General features: G+C 40.0%; 2 protein-coding genes across 14 annotated transcripts in view; one reads left to right on the top strand and one right to left on the bottom strand.

Annotated features, from left to right (window-relative positions):
* Nucleotides 1–15,989, top strand: part of otofa (otoferlin a) — a 137,172-nt gene extending 121,183 nt beyond the window's left edge. For 3 of the 10 annotated variants that reach the window (XM_049589225.1, XM_049589224.1, XM_049589219.1), the window contains 7 exons: nucleotides 4,349–4,491; nucleotides 4,576–4,664; nucleotides 4,916–5,014; nucleotides 7,955–8,196; nucleotides 8,291–8,469; nucleotides 8,790–8,890; nucleotides 15,688–15,989. In XM_049589225.1, coding sequence (XP_049445182.1) covers nucleotides 4,349–4,491; nucleotides 4,576–4,664; nucleotides 4,916–5,014; nucleotides 7,955–8,196; nucleotides 8,291–8,469; nucleotides 8,790–8,890; nucleotides 15,688–15,874 — 1,040 coding nt within the window. In that variant the 3' untranslated portion in view covers nucleotides 15,875–15,989. Of the gene's footprint in view, nucleotides 1–4,348; nucleotides 4,492–4,575; nucleotides 4,665–4,915; nucleotides 5,015–5,231; nucleotides 5,331–7,954; nucleotides 8,197–8,290; nucleotides 8,470–8,789; nucleotides 8,891–9,343; nucleotides 11,292–11,316; nucleotides 13,264–15,687 lie in introns of those variants that run through there. The other 7 variants (XM_049589229.1, XM_049589228.1, XM_049589221.1 and 4 more) reach the window with 5 other exon arrangements.
* Nucleotides 15,990–16,015: 26 nt separating this feature from the next.
* On the bottom strand, nucleotides 16,016–19,619 carry LOC125896580 (dynein regulatory complex protein 1-like). 4 transcript variants are annotated; one of them, XR_007450291.1, is made up of 8 exons: nucleotides 19,410–19,619; nucleotides 18,832–18,949; nucleotides 17,820–17,909; nucleotides 17,648–17,731; nucleotides 17,405–17,529; nucleotides 17,110–17,246; nucleotides 16,887–16,989; nucleotides 16,020–16,137 (listed from the first exon to the last, which is right to left on the bottom strand). XR_007450291.1 is itself a non-coding variant. In XM_049589233.1 (7 exons), the coding sequence occupies exons 1-6, from the start codon at nucleotides 19,613–19,615 to the stop codon at nucleotides 17,114–17,116; spliced, it is 756 nt and encodes a 251-aa protein (XP_049445190.1). In that variant the 5' UTR covers nucleotides 19,616–19,619; the 3' UTR covers nucleotides 16,016–16,989; nucleotides 17,110–17,113. The 4 variants fall into 4 exon arrangements, 1 of the variants encoding a protein (XP_049445190.1); XR_007450292.1 differs by having other exon boundaries at nucleotides 16,075–16,137; nucleotides 16,881–16,989; XM_049589233.1 differs by having other exon boundaries at nucleotides 16,016–16,989.
* Nucleotides 19,620–21,633: the final 2,014 nt, after the last annotated feature.

Raw genomic sequence — 21,633 nt, 5'->3', positions numbered from 1 at the left:
CAAATATTTAAAACCATTGTTGCACCATTTCAATGGGTCAGTGAGAGCTCTAATATTGTTGTCCTGTATGTTTAGTGGTAGAATTATCTGCTCCATGTCTATTTTTAACAAAGCCTGTTTGGTCAGCATGTATTATCTTTGGTATAACATCTTCCAGTCTGAGAGCAATTAGTTTGGATAGTATCTTATAATCTGCATTTAAGAGACTGAGCGGTCTGTATGAGTTACATTTCTGTTTGTCCTTACCTGGTTTTGGAAGCAGTGTAATTGTTGCAATTTCCAATGATTCTGGTAATTTTTTATTTTCAAACGCTTCTTTAATCATGTTCGTGAGGGGGATCAGTAATTTTTTCGAAAAGGCCTTATAATACTCGGCAGGGAAGCCGTCTGGCCCGGGAGTCTTATTATTTTGTAAAGAATTAATGGCTTGGAGAACCTCCATTTCTGATATATCTGCATCAAGCAGTTCTTTATCCTCATCATGTAATTTGGGAAGGGTTATTCCATCCATAAACCTTTTTGCTCCAATATTGTCAGCATCTTGCCCAGTTTTATATAAATCTTCATAAAATTGTTTGAATTCTGCATTTATGGATGCTGAATCGTCGAGGAGTCTGCCATCCTCTGTTAATATCGAGTGTATAAATTTATCAGATGTTTCCTTTCTAATTTGCCAGGCCAAGAGTTTACTTGTTTTGTTCCCAAATTCATAATAATGATACCTAGTTCTGGCCATAGCTGCTTCCTCTTTGTTGGTACATAAATTATTATATTGCATCCTTGTTTTTGTTAGTGTGTTAAGGAGTTCCTCTTTTTTGGTGGCAATGTAGTCCTGTTCTAGCGTTTTAATATCATTTTCCAATTTAGTTAGTGTCTCTCTATTTTTTTTTACCTTATAGGCACTATATGATAATACCTGACCTCTCATATAGGCTTTAAGAGCCTCCCAAATGTTGGCATGCGAGGAGGAATTTGAGTTGGCATCAAGAAATATTTCAATATTAGTGGTCATATACGAGATAAATTCAGGGTCTTTTAACATGTAATTTTTAAATCTCCACCTGGGTTATAGGCTGTGGAGTATTAATAATCCAGGAGAGTTTGATAGGATTATGATCCGAGAAGGTGGCTGCTAAATAGGAGCATTCTGTCACCGTGGACATCATATCTTGTGTCACCAGGAACATGTCAATTCTAGAGTGTGTATTATGTGATGGTGAAAAGAAAGAAAAATCTCTTCCGTTTGGATAAAGATTTCGCCACACGTCAACTATGCCTATGTCTTTTATACCTTGATTTAGTGCTGTTGCTGCCTTTGATAATGAAGTTGTTTTGGGTGATGATCGATCCAAAAAAGGGTTTAAGACCAAATTAAAGTCTCCACCCACAACACATTGACCCCCAATTGTGGCCAATTTCATAATCAGGTTGTTAAAGAACAACGGGTCATCGTAGTTAGGCCCATATATATTCACCAAAGATATCTTGTTCCTATTTATTTCACAGTCTACAAGCAAAAATCTCCCATTTTTATCCTTTTCGACTGAATTTAATTTAAAGTTTAGATGTTTATTAATGAGCAGGACAACACCTCTTGCTTTTGAGGAGTAGGAAGAGTAGAAAACATTACCCACCCAGTCCCTACGCAGTTTTAAATGTTCAGTGTCGGTGAGGTGGCTCTCCTGAATAAAGGCAATATCTACATTCTGCCTCTTTAAATATGTCAACATTTTCTTCCTCTTAATTGGTGAGTTGACCCCTCTAATATTCCAAGATATACATGTTAATTGTCCCATAATATGAGTTTTTCATATAGATGTCTCAGCAGGATAAGTGTCATGGTATTCATCTTTAAGGATGTCTGGTTGTAGTCCTGCACTGAGTTTAGAGGTGGTAAAACAATGACCATGGGTATAATGGACCAAAGAATAATCTGAACATATGTGTGGGTAGAAGTTAGAGTTTTAGTGAGAGACCATACATAACCCCAAAACGTTAAAGTAAAAACCTGCCTAGTAAAACCCCTGTAACAAAACCACATTAGGTAGGTAAGTAACACTCTTAACCAACAGTGGTGGCTCCAGCAACTGCTGTAATTAAAACTAGCCACTCATAACAGTTTGTATATGGCGAAGTTTTAAATTTTAAGATGTTAAAAATAAAACAAAAATATATAAAGGACAGAGAAGTTAGTTAAGTAAAATGTGATCCCATTCTACCACGGGGGTATGAAATATAGCATCATGCTAATAAGCCTGCATGCAGGATCTACAGTGTTATATATCTGGACGTACAGTCATAATTGACTAATGAACAGTTGTCCATGTATCTGTAATCAGATGCAGGTTTATCATCAGTCATGGTCCCAGTTATTCTGAACATGTGAGGATAACAGGATTATTACAGCTTGATCATATAGCCTTATCTTCTTAATGTCACTTTTCTCCCTTTCAAGTTAACAGTGGGAATCACAATCCTTCTCATCAGTGTCTATAACAGTGGACTGTATACTGTAGTCATTTTGGTCAGCTTTAAGCTACTCACTCGACAGTTCTTTCAAGAAACGTTGCGCTTCTGCTGGAGTTGAGAAAAACTTGACGGATCCCAGATGTTTAATGCGAAGCTGAGCTGGGTAGATCAGCGCATATTCCACCTCCTTCTCTCGTAGCACCCGCTTCACGTCAAGGAACTCGTCTCTCCTCCGCTGCAGGTCTGCGCTGTAATCCGGATAGAATGATATCTTTTTATTCTCGTATGTCATCTCTCCTTTACTTCTGGCCAGCCGAAGGACTTTCTCTTTATCTCTGAAGTTCAGGAACTTGGCGATGAGGGGCCGCGGTCTGTCCGACTTCTTCCCGATGCGGTGTGCTCTTTCCAGGGTGACGGGTGAGGTGAAGTTAGCATTACCCAGGATGTGTGGTATAAACTTTTCCAAAAATCCGACAGCATCTTGACCTTCTGCCTGTTCCGGCACATTCAGTATCCTGATGTTAGACCTCCTGCTGCGGTTTTCTAGGTCGTCAGTTTTGTCTTTGAGGTGCTTTATCAGTTTCTCCATTTTATCAACCCGGTCGCGTGCATCTTTAATATCGTCTTCGTTTGCACTCACTCGTGTCTCTATCTCCTCGACCTGTTCCGAAAGGGTGGAGAGTGAGGATTCAATTTTCGTTAGTGTTGTTTGTATGTCAGCTGTTTTTTTGTCAATATGTTTTGTGAGGTCCTCTTTAGTTTCTTGAATAGCGTCCAGAAGCTTGCTGAATGATGTTTCCTTTTCCCCGTCCGCCATGTTTCTTGTGGTTACCGCCTGCAAGTGCCGTGAAGTTTGAGTAGTTTTCTTTCGTTTTGTCTGTCGAAAATTGTAGCTTGCCATACAAAAGCGTTCTTAATAGCTTCGCCTCTTGCATACAGTCCAAGTTTATGAGAGGTTAAATCAGGATAAAGGCAGATGCTAGAGCCTACCACCGAGAGCTCACGAATACACGTCCGCACTCCTCCGCTGCATCCGGGATTCGTATGGCTGCATTTCTCTCCTTAAACTGAGATTCTGTAAAAGTTAACATGGAATTAAACATCTTTTCTGGCCATCACTCAATGTCAAATTTTAGGAGCAGAAGGGGAAACATTTGGTTAGGCACTGAACTGGTGACACTCATCTTGGGTGTCCACCTTGACACTTTCTAATTGTGTAGATCTTCTGTGCTGCTGGGGGAAGATGTGTGTGAAGCATCTATATATTTAAAGACATGGATGGACTGCCCAATCTGACTGGTGCCCAGAGGCATACAACTACAAGGCAGTAATTCTAGTTTTCAGTGGGGTTCAATAAGATACCAATCTATAGTCATTGCCAGTATATGGCAATAGGCATGCTCCTAGTTTGGAGAAGCAGAGGGGAGGACTGACATGGAAGCCCAGTGATGTACTGCTGTTTGAGTCAGACTGTCAGGGCTTTATGGAAAAGACAACAAATACAAGGAAATGAAAAACTGAATGATTATGACAGTGACAACGAACAGCTGTTCATGTGGAGACAAAAGGATACCTTAATGAACCAGAGAATAGAGAAGAACTTTTGCAGAGAGAGACCAAACGGTCCACTTTTGTTGAAACCGGAAGCCTAGAAAGAGCAAAAGCTACCTTGTGGTGTAGTCTGCAGATGTGTAAACTACTACTACTTCTACCAAGAGTGAAACTAAGCTACAAACAACTTTAGGATCTTTCTGAAACAACTGACCTGTAACATAATACAGAATGCAGCACAGTTGCACTTATGCGTAGGTTTGGTTTGGTCTGATTTCGGTGTTTCCTTTTACACCTTTATCTTCTTTGGTTTGTGTCGATACCTCAGGTCTGAAGAAACAGACAGAGGAGCATTTGGCTCTGACGGTGCTGAACCACTGGGAAGAGATCCCGAGGGTGGGCTGTAAGCTCGTCCCAGAACACGTGGAGACCAGACCCCTGCTGAACCCCGACAAACCCGGCATCGAACAGGTAGGAGAGAGCCACGCTTGTTTGGAGTCATAAAACAGATTGAATGTACAGTTCAGCTGTATATATTCCTCTGTACGTTCAAAGGGCCGTATTGAGATGTGGGTGGATATGTTTCCTATGGACATGCCTGCTCCTGGACCTGCGATTGACATATCACCAAGGAAACCAAAGAGGTAGGCTCAGGCTGGAGCAAACAAGACAAATATCACTATGAATATGATGCTTTCTGATTTTGAATAACTGTAAATCCATTGCAGATTTTATTGGAAAGATATTTGTTAATTGTAAAATTCTTGAGTTTTTCCAACAGAGTACATAGTTTTATCCCCTGGTTAAATTATGGTGAGTCTGACTGACTAGTTAGCTCTCCGCTTACTGTCAAATATTAGTCCAACCATGTGTTCCTTCCTCCCCCCCTTACCAGATATGAGCTCAGGGTGATTATTTGGAATACAGACGAAGTAATACTGGAGGACGATGATTACTTCACTGGGGAAAAGTCCAGTGACATATTTGTCAGGGGGTAGGTACAGCGGGACGCGGCGACCAAGCCTCGTCCCGTGGATGTGAGCTGTGTGTGGATTTTTTTTTTTTTTTTTTGCAGTTAACCATTATTTTTTTTGTTTTGTTTCCATTTTTATCTGTGTGCGTTTTTGTGTTGTTTGTCTTTGTGTTTGTGGTGTGTCTCCCTGTCTGTCGTCCTCTCTCTCTCCTCCGGTCAATGCTCTGCTGCTGTCTAGCTTTGAGCTTCGTGTTGTTATTTGGAACACTGATGACGTAATTCTAGAGGACGATGCTTTCATGACAGGAGAGAAGATGTCTGACATCTATGTCAGGGGGTAAACACACGATTCCATCGCATGGCTCGTTAAACTACCTCCCCTCCTTCCTCCTGAAGCCCCGGAGTCATTTTTTTCTCCCCTTTCCAACTCTCCATCCAGCACGTAACCTCGCTTGTATTAAATTCTCAAATGGCACGCTGAACACCAATGCCAAATGAAAAGTGAGATCAGTCAGGATCAAACCACATAAACAACCTGTTGAGTACAATCATAATCATACTTAGTCGATATACACCAAAACAGTCCACGGGTATGCTGAGAATTAAAGTTCGTTTATGACCTTGGAAACTGCAGAAGCCAATAATCTAACATGGACATAAAGCCCTTCAGGTGCTCAGAGAAATATTTTTAAACATCTACATTGTCATGACTAACTGCTGTCTTCTTTTGTTTTTTTTGTCAAAGTTTTTTTTTTTTTTACTTTGAACTACAATTTTTTTGTCAAACTACTATTTTATTTTGTCCAACTACCATTTTCTTGTCTTTTTGTAAAGCTATTTCTTGTGTTTCTTGTTTTGTATTTTTATTTTTTATGAAACTACTATTTATTTTATTTAATGAAACCACAGTTTGTTTTTGTTTGTTTTGTCAAACTATTTTTAATTTTCTTTTTTTTTGTCACTACTATTTTCATTTATTTTGTTAAACTACCAATTTGGTCTTTTTTTTTTTTTTTACCACACTACTAGTTTTTTTATTTTGTGAAACCACCATTTCTTTGGTCAAACTATTTCAATTTTGGTAAACTAAATTTTTTTCTTGTCTACGTTGTTTTGTTTGTTTGTTTGTTTGTTTGTTTACTACTTTTTTTTAAGTATTTTTCTTTTTTGTTAAATTACACATTTTCATCAAAATATGATTTCCAAGTCGAGAGCAAACTTGTATCCTCATCTGTGATTATGGTGATTATGATGAGGATGATGACAGCGGTACGATGTATTACGTTTTGTGGTTTGGTCCTGTATTGTAGATTTTACAAGACTTTCAAGATATTTGTAATTTAAATTTTAAGGTATTTGGAGCCTCTTGCATGTATCTGAGTAAAGAATATGCATGTCGGTACGACAGAGCTCCAATGTTCTTGATAATGTTGTGTTGCAGACTAGTGACAATAATGGGCCTTTTTCATGGCAGGCATTTTGACTTGTCGTCAGGTGCCGTTACATTAGCCTTCCGTCCAGTGAGACTGCCTCACATTGACCCCCCAAAAATAACTGGGAATGCATGCCTGAATTAATTTAGTGTATGAACTCAGCAGATACTCACAGGATGGACGTGTAATGTGACGATACACCTGTGATAGAAACAGCACTGATGTATCTAATAACATTAATAATGTCTCATTCCATTAAGTGTCCCAGTCAGCCATTGCAGTACAGCATGCGCAATAACACCTACATGCAATGCAGCCATTATTAATGATTTTAATTGTGCTTTTCTTGCTGCTACATGTAAAATGTCCACAATGAAAAAGGTCTTTTGACATTTAACTCCTGTTTAAAGTTAGTAATGTCAGCGTCATGCAGAGCCTCCTCACTCCTGCATCTCTTAACCAAACTCACTTTTCCCTCAGCTGACCTGGTGTCACTGGCGGATGTGTCACCTAAGGACTGCACTGTAACAAACAGGGTGCCATCCTCAAACAACCCTAAATACCTGGAGGATGATTGAAGTATTTTAGAAGTTGTTCAGTGCTGTGGAGTTCAGTGGCTGACCCAGCTGTCCTTATTGACAGCAGTGAAAGGAGGATGGGTTGTTTCAGATGGATCCAGTGTTGTGATACAGTGGTTATGATTCAGTTGTTGGGTCACATGAGATCAGGCATGTTTTAGTGGCATCATGTCCTCTGTAGCCAACAAACCCCAATGCCTCTCCATCTTAACCCCGGCCTTATTTATGCCAGAGCATCTCAGTAGTTTAATCATAGCACATTCCCTCACATTTTAGGCCAACAACCCTTTGTCAGCTTACTTTTTTATGTTTTCAGTGTTGCGTTTTGAGAACTGAGATGGCAGCTTCCCTCCTGCTCCTCCTCCTCCTCACTAATAAAGCCAGTCTCACTCTACTGTTAATGAAAGAGCTCCAGCCAGCACAGACTGTCCTCATAGCCTTTGATCCTCAGCTCACTGCATCCAGACACTACAGATGAAAGGGTTTTTGTTTTTTTGTTTGTTTGTTTGGGGTTTTTTTTTTAAAGGAAAATTTAAGATAAATTTCACTGATGGCATTTTTGCAAGCTTTGTGTATGCATGGCTTTGAAAATAGTGTGAAGCTCCAACATCAAATCAGATTTTTATGAATCATTCAGCAACGTTTTTGACATTATCTCACACAGATTTATTAATCTGATTTGCTTTTGGGGAGCCACATTATGTGTTTTGAATTTTGACCTATTAGCATCATCTCTCTTGTTGGCAGACTGCTACATTTGACATGTCCTGTGCTCCTATTCAAGTCAACCAAATTAATATTCAATAACTAACACACTATTGTAGTTTCCTACTTGATCGACCTTAGAAGTGCATGACTGACAAAATCAAACAAAAACTACCCGCTCACCCAGACCACGGGTCCTGAAGGTGAACCTAACTCTGGTCTCTGTGGTTCTTCTCTGCCCACAGATGGCTCAAAGGGCAGCAGGAGGACAAGCAGGACACAGATGTGCACTATCACTCCCTGACCGGTGAGGGAAACTTTAACTGGCGCTTCGTCTTCCCCTTCGATTACCTCATGGCTGAGGAGAAGATCGTCATTTCTAAGAAAGAGTCCATGTTCTCCTGGGATGAGACTGAATATAAGATCCCTCCTCGCCTCACAATGCAGGTCTGGGATGCCGACCACTTCTCTGCTGATGACTTCCTGGGTGAGGAAACACTACAGAATTTACCATCTGATTAAACCATAAAAACAGCCAAAGCATCACCATCCTTACTGTCTTTAACAATCGGCACTCCCAGGTGCAATCGAGTTGGACCTAAACCGGTTCCCTCGTGGCGCCAAGACGGCCAAGCAGTGTTCCCTGGACATGATCCGAAATGAGCAGGAGCTGCCCACGATTTCCATCTTCAAACAGAAGAGGGTCAAGGGCTGGTGGCCGTTTGTAGCCCGCGATGAGAACGATGAGATGGAGCTAACTGTGAGTCAGTCATGAAATACATAACAGCACGAGCAAAGTCACAACGGCAGGGTGGCACCACATCTCAGCAGTCTTTTCAAAACTGCACTTAGAGAGCCACATTCAACTGAGTAAAAGATGAAATAAACTCAACTGTAAAATGTCATAGCCAGACTCTTAAGTCATGATAAATACTGGAAGGGACACAGTGGATGATGTTAAAGTAAAGGTTATTTATTGCAACACAGACAGAACAGAGAACAAAGATCAGGTATCTGTATACTCAAGGCATCTAGCTGATTGATTTAACTTTTCACATGCATCATATGTTGTCACTGCAGGGTAAGGTAGAAGCTGAGCTTCATCTTGTGACAGCGGAGGAGGCGGAGAAAAGTCCTGTAGGACTGGGACGAAATGAGCCTGATCCACTGGAGAAACCAAAGTAAGATGTTAACGTTTATTCAGAGTATATGTAGAGTCTAATGCTCACAAACACACACACACTTATTTCACTAATCAAATGTGAGGATGTTGTGATAAAAGGCGCAGACATGTCCCTTAAATCACCTCTTCAGTAAAATCATTCTCACAGTGCAAAACGCAGTGAATCAAATGTTACAGATCACCATCAGTCAGGACCTCATATTTAACAAAGGTGTGATTTGGTCTTGTTTGACCCTTGCGCTGCTTTTTGCACTGTCAAAAGGCCTCTGTTACACTTTCGCACTCGTTTCTCCTCCTACCATCTCTTCAACTGTCTCCCTCTGTCTCCCCCCTCCCCTCCTATCTGTGTGTGTGACTCCCCCTTTCTCCTTACCCTTTCTCCCTGTTTTTGCCTCCATCTGCATTCCTTCCTTTCTTCCTTCCCTCCCTCTCTCTACCTCCTTCCGCGAAGTCGCCCGGACACCAGTCTAATGTGGTTTCTGAGCCCCCTGAAGTCCATTCGTTACTTCATCTGGCACAACTACCGCTGGCTGATCCTCAAGGTCCTGGGGCTGATACTGCTGCTGCTCATGCTGGGCCTCTTCCTCTACTCTATCCCTGGCTACCTGGTCAAGAAGATGCTGGGGGCCTGACTCGCTGGTAGCCTCCGCCCCCTCCTCGCTGTCTCTGCTTCTCTATTTAACCCCCTTGCTTCCTGGATTCTGCTGTCCTACCTGTAGCTGCTCCTCTCCTGTCCCGCCAAAACTCAGTTTCTTTGTCTCTCCTCTGTCGTCTCAGCTGTAGAATAGTCTTTCTTCTGCTGTATTTTGTATCAGATCTCTGTGCCAACCAGTGTCCTTTGTCACCAAGTGCCAGTACACATCTTACATGTGACCAACTGTTTTGTGTGGCAGTATGTGGGTGGGGCCGTTTGTAGGTATTGTTCACATCATACGTAGAGGTGGGAAAGATTCACATGTAAACAACTTACTGTACAAGCTTTAACTTCTAAATCCTTTTCAGACAACACCACAACAGATCCTCACTGGCATCGATGTGAGGCACCTCAATGAAAAGTAATTAACATAATAATCAAACTGGAATATGTGAATTCAGGTTTCTCATGTTCCATATTATGACCTTTATATAAAATCCTCAAAAAATAAATAAAACCACTAATGTGGATACTGTGTGTTGATGTTATTACACACAATCCAGACTTATAGTCAAACTAAAATACAAGCCCAGTAAACGTACAGTTCCAATATTTGGACCTGTACGTTTCTGCAAACCATGGGTACTTTACATGTGCATGTTTCATATGCATCAAATTAATGTTCCTGAAGTGACGTAGAGTAAGAGCTGACTTTGTCATCAAGAGGTGCACAGGGTGGTGGATGGCGTGCAACCCACAGACCACTGTTTGAAAACAACAAACAACTAAAATGGATGTTTAGCAACTCGTAGCTGTTTTTTCACCGAGGATGGTGCCATGAGAAGCGGTTTTATTTCACAGAGATCGCTGCATTTATTACAGAGATTCTGCCACTGGGTTTTTTTGTTTGTTTTTTTTACCTAGAAATTGCTGCACTTCCTGTCAGGATAGTGCCACAAAAAACAGGGTTTTTTTTTTCTAAGACATAGCTGCATTTCCAATGTGCCCCCAAAACACGGCATTTTAAGCCAAACACTAGGCTCGTTCGAGGAGGCGGTGACAAAAAGCCACAGTTAAGTTTTCAGCAGTATTTAGTCTGTACAGGAAGTCACAGAAACACATCCTGTTAGATCTGGTGCCGATTTACTAATATGTTACTGCAACTGCAGCACCTGGCTCTGAAAACTGTGGCCGCCTTGACCTAGTAAGAACATCGTTGGCCGCTTTTACATGAGCATGCACTGTGTGACAATTGCCGGTGATCAAATCTGTGCAGGCCTGACTCATCTCAAACAGACAAATAAACAAATAACAGTGTTGTTCGAATAAAAGTTTTAATGTATCTGCTACATAATAACGTACAAATGTAAGGGTATTTGTGGTTTGAAGAAAGATGCCAGTGAACGTCTGGTTAAAGAACAAACGGCCCTGGACAGACATGAGTGTTTGGAGCTGTTGGTCAGTCATCCATCCATCCATTTTTATCATCATATTCACTGTGTGTATGTTTTTAACTGTTCAGCTTTTACTCTGTGATGTGATCTTTTGGTCCTCTGACACATTGTATTGATAAACATGTGAGCATGCTGTAGTATAAAAATAACTAAATGCAACATGGCTGACTAACCACTAACGCCAGCTTTCTCTCTCTTTTACTCCTCCCATGTTTCATCCCATTTCTCTCTTCCCTTTCACACCCTTCATTTACTCGCTCTTCCATCCCCCTGCATGCCTCCTTTGTCAAATTACCTTCACCTTCCTCTTCCTAAAACCTCCATCCCTCCCTGTAGTCGCCCAGACACCACCTTCCTGTGGTTCCTGAGCCCGCTGAAAGCCATCCGCTACCTGGTGTGCAACCGCTACAAGTGGCTGATCATCAAGATCGTGCTGGCCCTGCTGCTGCTCATCATGCTGGGCCTCTTCCTCTACAGCATGCCGGGCTACCTGGTCAAGAAGCTGCTGGGGGCCTGAGAGGCTGCTGGGAGGACAGGGTGGGGCGGGGGGTGGCCAGCCGAATAGATGGATGAAGAGAGGTTGGGGGAGACACAGAGAGTAGATGTTGGTTTGTGGGCGCAGACATAAGGAGAGTGCGTGGAGTCTCACAAGAGGAAAGATATCAGATTGCATTATTTCCTCCTCTCTAATCCATTCTGATGGTCACAAACAGCTCGCCACCTTCCTCCTTCGCTCTGCAGAGAGAGGCAGAAACCACCTAAATGACTTTTTATCCCCCCGAGTCATGAGAAACACTAACTGTCTAATCTTCCATCCAATCTGCAGCAAGCCTAACAAACGTAACGCTCAGTATCTGGACTCCATCCTTGAACTGACTCTAAAGCAATCCTTTGCCACAAAGTTTAACCCTTGATGTTCTTCTTCTTTTCCAGCAATGTTACATGACGATGAATGTTTCTTTATCTGTTTATACAGCCTCTCGTTTATTTATTGATTAAGTTTATTGAGCGTGTCGGGTTAGTGGTCAGACGATTGCATGGACATTCATTTCAAGTGATGCTCTAAGATCTCCCATTACTGTTCTAATGTCTGCTGTTGATTTAAGTTCTTAGGGAACAAATGAACAATGTGTTTAATAACACTTTACTCTAATCCCCCTTTCAGCATTTATAAGCACTATATGAATATTTAATAAAAGGGTTTACTGTATAATACACTATGATGTAGTTGTAAGCAAAAATACGGACATTTTTAAGTGTTAATTAATGTACAATAATTGTCAACGATTATTCTTTCTCCCGTGAACACATTTTATATGATTACCCTTGTGTTTAACTATGTTATTTATTATCTGTTTATACACCAGCCTCCAGTTGTGAGTGCCCGCAGGACAAGTTACAGTTGTTGACAGATACATTAATAAACACTTGTTTTTATATGTTGCTTATAAATGCTAAACATGGGGGATTAAAGCTAAGTGTTACCCTTTTTTTATTAAATTATATAGCTCTTGCAGTCTTTGCACACTTCAAGAATAATAATGATGAAACAAAAATAAAGATGTCTATTTTCCTAATGAAATCCGATGAGACATTGAACAAGATGAGTTCAAAATTAAATGAATTATCAATAAGCGTTCGACAGGGTTTAATTCAACTAAAATGTATCAAAGCAACAAAACCAGACTTGAGTCAAAAAGTATTTGTAGGTAATTACCAAAAAAAGACAACAGGAGAATAAGGCATATTATCTGCAGATATTGTTTGACAAATTCTGGTTGAAACATCTTCAAAAGCAACAAACACTACAAGGTCATTACTGTTTTCTACCAAAATGTAGACTTATATGTCAATATGCATGCATCATTGTGATAACTGACCACAGAGGTAATGTGTGTTGGCATGACCGTCTCTCCAAATCACCGACCCTGCTCTCTTTAACATTACAGATGACGTAAAGGTGATTTCATGGGAATACGATTAAAGTGCACTTGAGGGGAGTGTTGAAAGGGGGTTGATTATTTAAATCCTGGCTCCATCTTCGTTTCAGATGGTATTGTTTGCAGTGTCCGTTACTCCCTTTCAAATTTGACTGTGCTTGACCTCATTTGTGTTGCAGTCTTTGTTTGTGATTCTGTGTTTCACCGATTACAGAGTTATCGTTTGCACTAAACTTGCCTGTTTTTACAATGAATTTGTGTTTATATATCTGTTGAAATGTGTGCAATATTTATTTTTTGTCTCTTTTGGCAATGTGAAATAAACTGAATTCCATGGACAACATGTTTAAAGATTGGTAAAGCGGCTATAATTCATATTTTATTGTTAACGATGGATCACATAACTATTTGTACGTGACAGGGGTCGCTTTCATTACTTTCACTAGCTTACATTTAATACACTATTCAGCTCCTGCATTAAAATACACCCCACTTACAAGCATCAAGTTAGGAATGACAACTTAAAGAAAGCTACTGTTGCACTGCAACTAGTGGCACCCAGTGAGTGCTGACTGAATTAAGTTCAGTCAGCAAACTAGTGCTGTTACCTAAAATTATATGAGGGTATGCAATTAAACAAAATGTCACTTAAGATCATAGTATAACATGTCTTGAAAAATATCATCAAAAAGTCAAACTATAGTATATAATAAAGACACTTTTTAAAAAAAAAAAAAACTCATACTATAGTATGAAGAGGTCATGGTATAGTATGTCTTAAAAAACGTCATACCTCATCAAAAATCATGTCGTCAAAAGCCATGAAAAAACTCCACAGTATAGCATGTTGTCAAAAATCATGAAAAAACAAAGTATAGCATGTCGTCAAAAATCATGAATCAATCTTCAAAATCTAATAGGACAGTATGTTGTCAAAACTCGTGAAATTAAAGTCATAGTATAGTATGTCGCCAAAAATCATGAAAAAAGTCAAAGTATAGTATGTCATCCAAAAACAATGTAAAAAAGTCATAGTATAGTATGTTCCCAAAAATCATGAAAAAGTCATAGTATAGTATGTTCCCAAAAATCATGAAAAAGTCATAGTATAGTATGTCGCCAAAAACCATGAAAATAAGTCATAATATACTATGTCATCCAAAATCATGAAAAAAAAGTCATAGTATAGTATTTTGCCAAAAATCATATAAAAAGGTCAGTATAGGCTAGTATGTCGTCAAAAACCATGAAAAAAAAAGGTCATCGTATAATATGTAGTCACAAATCCTGTCATAAAATGCAATAATATAGTATGTCATAAAAAATAACATCAAAAAGTCATAGTCTAGTATGTGATTAAATATCATTTCAAAAGTCATAGTATTCTATGCTATGGAAAATGTCAAGTACATCATCAAAAATATCATGAAAAAGTCAGTGAAATATATTCATTTTCTAGAGACAGCACTTTGCATTCTGTGCCTACAACAGATTATCAATAATGCAACCAGGCAGGACGCAACCAGGCAGGACACAACTCAGACACCAAACATGAGCGACAACAAATACAAAGAGCTATGAGAACAAGCTTCACAGCCACAAATAAAATACTGTGCAACACAGAAATCACCGACATGTATCAACATCAACTCAACAGCAGCTGCAGCTACAAACACAAGTTTTTACCCAGGGTGTGGTGAAACATGAACATTTTCCTCTGGGGGAGTCACGTCCATATGAATAAGCTGGTTGTTGTACTCACCTGTCTGAACAGCATTCTGCAGGTGTGCACCATAAACTCCTCCACAGTCTGCTCCATCTTCAACTTATTTTAACGCTCCTCAAATGTTTCAAACACTCTGAGAGCTGAGTGAGGCTCTAAAGCCATATTAAAGATTAACATTAGCAAACTAGCAGAAAAGCCGCACACACCTCTGTGAGGATAAAAGTTAAATAGCAAAAGCAGAGGGTCTCACCATGTGCAAGTTAGCAGTTACCGTTTCACACTGACCCCAAACGCACCTGTTGGTGACGTAATACGCAGCAGAAATGTTTTTGTAAAAACTTTATTTAGAACAATTCAGTATTACACTTCCTCACAGGAATATTACCTTGCAGGCTTTAAAACAGTAACAAACAGGTTCAAAACAAGGCTTTATTTGCAATAAAAAACAAGTAGTAACATAGGCTATTTAAATCAAAGTAAAAATTAAAACAATATAACATGTACATAGTGCAGCTATTTCACACAGTAAACCCATAATGGTAGAAGATCCAACTCAATGAATAAATAATATAAAACAAACACCTTGGTCAAAACACATTTTTTTGCATTTGTGTATCAGTTAATAGTTAAGTATAAAAATACTTTTAATCTATTTCTAAACAAAGTAAGCTATGATATAATAATAATATTTACTGAGTATCATTACAGTTTATCCATTTGTTTTTACTCTGTAAATGTAACTCATTCACTCCACTGTAAAGAATAGATAATTATGAGAAGAATAAGAATATGAAATAGTACTATGTAAATATGAAGTAATAAAATAGAAATAAAAAATGTGCATTATGCTACAATGTTTAACACTAGTACTTAAGATAGTAAGAATAAAATATATATCTTCACTCTGCTAAGTCTGTAAAAAATTCAGTAATTAAAAACCTGTTGATTCAATATTTATGTTATTTTTTCCTGTAGTCACATATTCTTCAGTCCTCTTCGTATGGAAATAATAATGTTAACTGTCTGCTTTTCTCTGTGCAGTCGTCCCGGCAGCAGCATGTCGTGGCTGGTGAGCCCTCTGAGGACGATGTGTATCCTGGTGTGGAGGCAGTACAGGCTGCACTGTGTGCTGCTGCTGATTGCTGTGTTGGCTCTGCTCTTCCTGGTTCTGCTCTTCTACTCGTTCCCCTCAGAGCTCAGCCACAAGCTCTTCAACCCTGCTGGATGAAACCTCTGTATTGTACTCTTCTGTATTCACTTTGTACCCCACATGAGCTGTTGTGTGTCTTACTAATGTTACAGTTAACTGTTCTGCCTGTTTTTTTTCTGAGGCTGTAAAAATAAAAAAGTGCAACCACAACATGATTTAATAGAGGCTTTATTTTACAGTGACTATAAATCATGTATACTCAGATGATCTCACACACACTGTCCCAGTCCTGCTGATTCCACAGTGAGTTTGGATTATGGCGTCTCCAGCTCTGTGCCAACCTATCAGACAATCAAAGATGTCAGCTTTACTATTTTCTATACTATTAGGCATTTTCTGAGCGGAGGAACTTTTTCAAGCTTCTAAGGACATAGTTCTTAGAAGGCCCCTTTTTGTTGCGTTCGCACCGTAAGAACTAGGAATGATCGAAGAGGAAATATAACACTAAATGTGAAGCTGAAATGGGAAAAAGAACTAGTCGTGAATATTATAGAAGATGGTTGCATATTTAGAGAACACAACAGTCAACAACATCCTCTCACACTGTTGGAAGAATATAGATTCTGTATTACACCACAGATTAAAAGCAAATACTATTTATATGGCTATTATCAAAATTTTGGGCTATGATGTACCTAGATCATACATGGTATTGTACATAGGCAGTATGATAGTAGGAACTGTGTTAAGAGAAGACAGATACCTCCTGAAAATCTTATTTGAAGCCTGTAAAAAGGCCATCATGAAGAGATGGTACAAGGAAGAACCACCAACACAAGATGAATGGCTGAAATTTGTGAATTAAATATATGATATGCAACTATTAACTCATAGGATAAGGACTCAAGAGGAGAGATGACGAGAGAAATGGACAATGTTTGCATATCAACGACAAGATGAAAGACTGAGTCACTGACTATGTCACAGGGATAGATTGTAAAAACGTTAATCTTAGAAAGGCGTTTTGGGAGCCTTTTTTTAAGCTCCTATTTTAGAGTAATGCAAGAGGAACACAAACACACACACATACTCATGAGTTGAGGGACTGTTGCAGCAGCGTCCACGGCTCTGCGTTCTGCTGTTTCACACTCTGAGTCTGAGGGATGAGCTCAGAGATCTCCGTCAGGGCCGCACTGGAAACAAAGACAAAACATTTGAGTGCAGATAGATGTTTGTGTGTGTGTGTGTGTGTGTGTGTGTGTGTGTGTGTGTGTGTGTGTGTGTGTGTGTGTGTGGTTGTTAATCATTCGTACTGCTTTAGTCTGCATCGTCCCAGAGTTTCACTTTGCTCTCATAGATGATATTGCCCATGCTCTTCCAGTAGGCCTTACTCTCTGAAGTATGCCGGCCTGCAACATGAAAGATGCGATGTTGGCGGGCGGCACTCTCCCTTAGAAGCACCAGAAACACATTAGCATGACTAATGTATAACATAATTTCATGTTGAAATCTCACAGACAGTCCAGATAACAACCGTAACACAGCCTCTGTTGGCATGAACATACAAACATGATGGAGACTAATTCATGAGTGTAACCGTGGTCTTACTTTGACCTCCTGTGCTGCTGGAGGAAACTTTTTAGAGCGGGCACCACGTGGTTAGGAGCAATGAGTCCAGAGGTCGGATGTGTCGCAGACCTGGTCTCCACGACACCCAACTCAGCAGAAACATCCTGCAGGCAGACAAAACACACAAAGAATAATTGTCTCATTTCATTTGTCTTGTTTATCAAAGACTCAAGGACGTATTTTGCACAAGCATCCATTCTCTGCATCTCTTTCCCTCCTCACCTCCGTCTGCTCTCTCTGCTGCCGTTCATACTTTAATAAGAAATGAGCCAACCTGGGCACATCCTGCTCTCCAAGGCCAAGAGTCTGGAGGACAAAACAATATGTCTGGTTGTTGAGTATCTGCTCCATACAGTCCAACTACACACTGATGCATTACACTGCATGAACTCACACAGAGGAGGGAGTCCATTTTCACAACGGTCTGTTTCTCCTTCTCCAGAGGAGCCAGCAGGGTCAGGAGTTTATCGTCCATCAGGAAGTGCTGAGACAGAAGGAAGGGAAACTTTGAGTTGAAGATGCTCGTCACATAATTTCACGGATCTGTTTCAACATGAAATTAGCTCAATTGACATTTGGTTTCACATGACACAGACTGCGGGCTCTCAGATGAAAGTGCAGAGTTAATGCGACCTATCCACCTCCCCTCCAGGCACCCTCTGCAACTTTTCTCTGTAACATTTCGAAACAGTTTTGCCACATTGCGAATCACTGGTCTGACCTGAGCTTTATGGGGATTATGTGCCATGCTATTACTTGACCAGGAGAAGTTACATCCTGGTGTCTTGTCATCACTGTGACAGCAAGAGACGTTAGACTGTTCAATTTAGTCGGTGATTCAATTAAAGTAGTGATGAATCACCAAATCATACATCAATCATTCATTTTCCGCAACCACTTATCCAGTTAGGTGTCATGGGGGGGCTGGAGCCTATCCCAGCTGACATTAGGCGAGAGGCAGGGTACACCCTGGACAGGTCACCAGACTATCACAGGGCTGACACATAGAGACAGACAACCATTCACACTCACATTCACACCTACGGCCACTTTAGAGTCACCAATTAATCTGCATGTCTTTGGACAGTACGAGGAAGCTGGAGTACCTGGAGAAAACCCACACTGACACGGGGAGAACATGCTAACTCCACACAGAAGGGCTCCCTTACTTCAGGTTCGAACCAGGAACCCTCTTGCTGTGAGGTGACAATGCTAACCACTGCACCAGACATGAGAGTGGTACTGGTCTTCATCTCACACTCAGGATTAATGTGTATCTCCTAAATGTCTAACCAATCCTTTAATATAATGCATACAGTAAACCTGTGTCGCCTTCCTGTCCTCCTCTATACAAACCTCTACTGATTACTCCTGTAATAAAGATGAATAATGAACTAGCTTCTCACCGCCTCATCACACAGCAGCTCCATCACTTTCCTCTGTGTCTCCGTGGACAGCTCCCCTTCCTCCACCTCCGCACCGCCCTCACTCTTCACTCTGTCCGTCTCTGCTCCTGCTGAGTGCCTGCATCACGTGGAGGAGTTATAGTGTAAAAAAAGAGACGAAGAAAGTGAAGAAGAAGAAAAAGAAAGAGTGGAAGAAGATGATGATGATGAAGTAGAAGAGGAAGCATAAGGAGAAAAAGAAAAAGAATCAGAAGAAGGCGTAGAAGATGAAGAAGTGAAGGAGTAGAAGAAGAAGAGGCAGAAGAATCAGAAGAAGAAGACAAAGAAGAAGTAGAGGAGGACGAAGGAGAAGAGAATCAGATGGAGAAGTAGAAGTAGAAGAAGTAGAAGTAGTAGAAGAAGAAGACGTAGAAGAAGAACACGAAGAAGTAGAAGAAGAAGAAGAAATAGATTCAGTCATGCATTATGTCAGTGATATTTAATTATGACTCACTTGATTTGCCTCTGTATGCTTCATGTTAACGGTCTCTGCTAACTGGAGCACTCAGTAATCAGGTTTTGAAAGCTAACTGACTCACCCGCTCTCAGGCTCTTGATTTTCGGACACAGAGGCTTCAGACGCCTCTTTTGGATCCTTACAAACTTCCGCCATATTAAGATTTGCTGTTGTGTAAAATCTATCGATAGAAACAGTTAAATATTGTAGTAATAATGATAGCAAAAAAGCAGCAGGCACAGATATATGTCTGTGGCAGCAGGTCCGTGTGGCTGCGGTCTGTTTCATAAACGTTGCTATGGCGACAGTAACTGGAATGACCAGTGCTGCCTTCAAGTACTTCTCGTAAGCTCGAAATTTTAAGATAATGTGCAAAAAAGGTGTTTTATAAACAACAAAAACTACACATTTAAATTTGATCGTATCTATATTTCACTGTCAGTGCCCTCTAACTCTGATCCAGACTTTAATATAGGGTGAAATCACGTAATTTGAGACACATTTTGGGAGATTAACAAGAAAACCATCTAAAACTCTTAAAACTAAATTGAGTGCTACTTTCATAACTTGTCATGGTCCTCTTCTATATTTCTATAAGGAAACGGTGTTGCCAGCTAAAGTAATTTATAAACTTTGGGCGGTCAATCACATGAAGAACTCCTACCTCACTCCAATGACCTGCTCAGGTAAAGTGGTATAGCTGGTAAGATAACAGGGGACAGTCATGTTTATTTATTTCTTTAATGGTTAAATCAATTTATCACTTCAATCATTATTTAGTTAAATCATTAATGCAACCTGTGGTTGGTCATTTAAGAAGATTATCAAACTTTTCTGCCATGATTTCTCTGTTCTGTGCCTATTTCTTTGGTGTCATACTGTCTACAATTATAGCTCATTATGGAATATTGTGGTTGACATAGACTCCCTGCGTCATCTTTAATATTATTATATTATATTATATTATATTATATTATATTATATTATATTATATCACAATAATTCCCTTCAATATGACAGGATGGCACACAGTAGCATAAGTCATGATTTTATGGCACCTACGCCCGAAACTATGCTGGTTTCACTTCAGGAAAATGTCCAATTTCAGCTTATTTTTTTGTCTCAATTTACCTGAATGTGTGTGGTCCATGTTTGTGTCTCATACTGAAGCTGTATTGAATGGCTGCAGCATTGAAAAAGTTTACAGACAACTGTCTGTAGATTTTTATTTTATTTTATTTTATTATGTTTTGTTTTGTTTTAAAAGAGGGGGCAGTGAACATGTCTTTTGATCAGTATGTGTTTTAATTACTGTTTTGTTTTTTGTTGTTGTCCTGTTAAACACATTAATTTAAAAATTTACTGTTACTTTTTACAATTTACTTTTGCATTATAATGTTGACATAATGTTTTATTAGTTGCACTTTAAAACTGTACTTTTTCCTGTTTATGCTTTACACCACCTTGTACTATGTGTACTGGCACTACTGCGTTCAAGTACTGTCATGCCAATAAAGCCTCTTTGAATCTGAAGTGAATGGATGTATCATATATGGTTTGGTGCTGTCATCTAGTGGGAACACCAAACTTCAGCGTGGCCATTATAAGGTCTTCACCTCCAAGGCAAGTTTTGGACTCCCTGCACAGCACCAGTATTGTCAGTTTTCATTTAATTATTGACACTTAATTGGCAATGCTCTATATAATGATTATTAAGGCATTTGAGTCCAGAAACAGGCACATTACCTCACAGCATATTACAGGAGAGGTACATATTTACATTTAGAGTGGGGAAAGATATCATTAAGCATTGCACCCTTACTTTTAAACAAAAAAAGAGGCATGTCGATTAACTATACTTTTAATGTTATATTGTGAAGCTGACTGTAGGTGGCGCTACTGTCTCATGATCAAAATTCTCCTCAGTTACCACAAACTAATTTCCTGAAACATTTTATTTTTGAGGAGATGCATGTTTCATACATATGCAGATTTAGCGTCCATGGTTCACTGTCATGTGCTGTTCACAAACAAAATCCAGACTTTATAATTCACACACACACACACACACACACACACACACACACACACACTCCAGACTGCTGATAAATGTCTTCTCAAGCTGATGGCAAGATGGGCACTTGTCCACACAAACAAACCCACACATGGGTCAGATGTTCCTGCCCTCAGGAGTGCCCCCTACCCTTCCTGCCTGTTGGCAGCTCTCATGCTCGCCCTCACCCCCCGCCGCACCTCGCCGCTCTTTTGGCCTCAAGTGGCCTCCGTTGCTGCTGAGCCACAAGGGA

The sequence above is a fragment of the Epinephelus fuscoguttatus genome, linkage group LG11 (genome assembly GCF_011397635.1).
Source record: "Epinephelus fuscoguttatus linkage group LG11, E.fuscoguttatus.final_Chr_v1".
In the NCBI taxonomy this organism is placed as follows: Eukaryota; Metazoa; Chordata; class Actinopteri; order Perciformes; family Serranidae; genus Epinephelus; species Epinephelus fuscoguttatus.
This window is presented reverse-complemented; position numbering and strand designations above follow the sequence as displayed.

Excerpts from the sequence above, each read along its gene's own strand:
- LOC125896580 (XM_049589233.1), bottom strand. The coding sequence starts at position 19,615 with ATGAAACAGACCGCAGCCACACGGACCTGCTGCCACAGACATATATCT. Across the intron at positions 17,732-17,819 it reads AAATGGACTCCCTCCTCTGT|ACTCTTGGCCTTGGAGAGCA; the intron begins GTGAGTTCATGC and ends TTTGTCCTCCAG. Across the intron at positions 17,247-17,404 it reads CAGCAGCACAGGAGGTCAAA|GGAGAGTGCCGCCCGCCAAC; the intron begins GTAAGACCACGG and ends GGTGCTTCTAAG.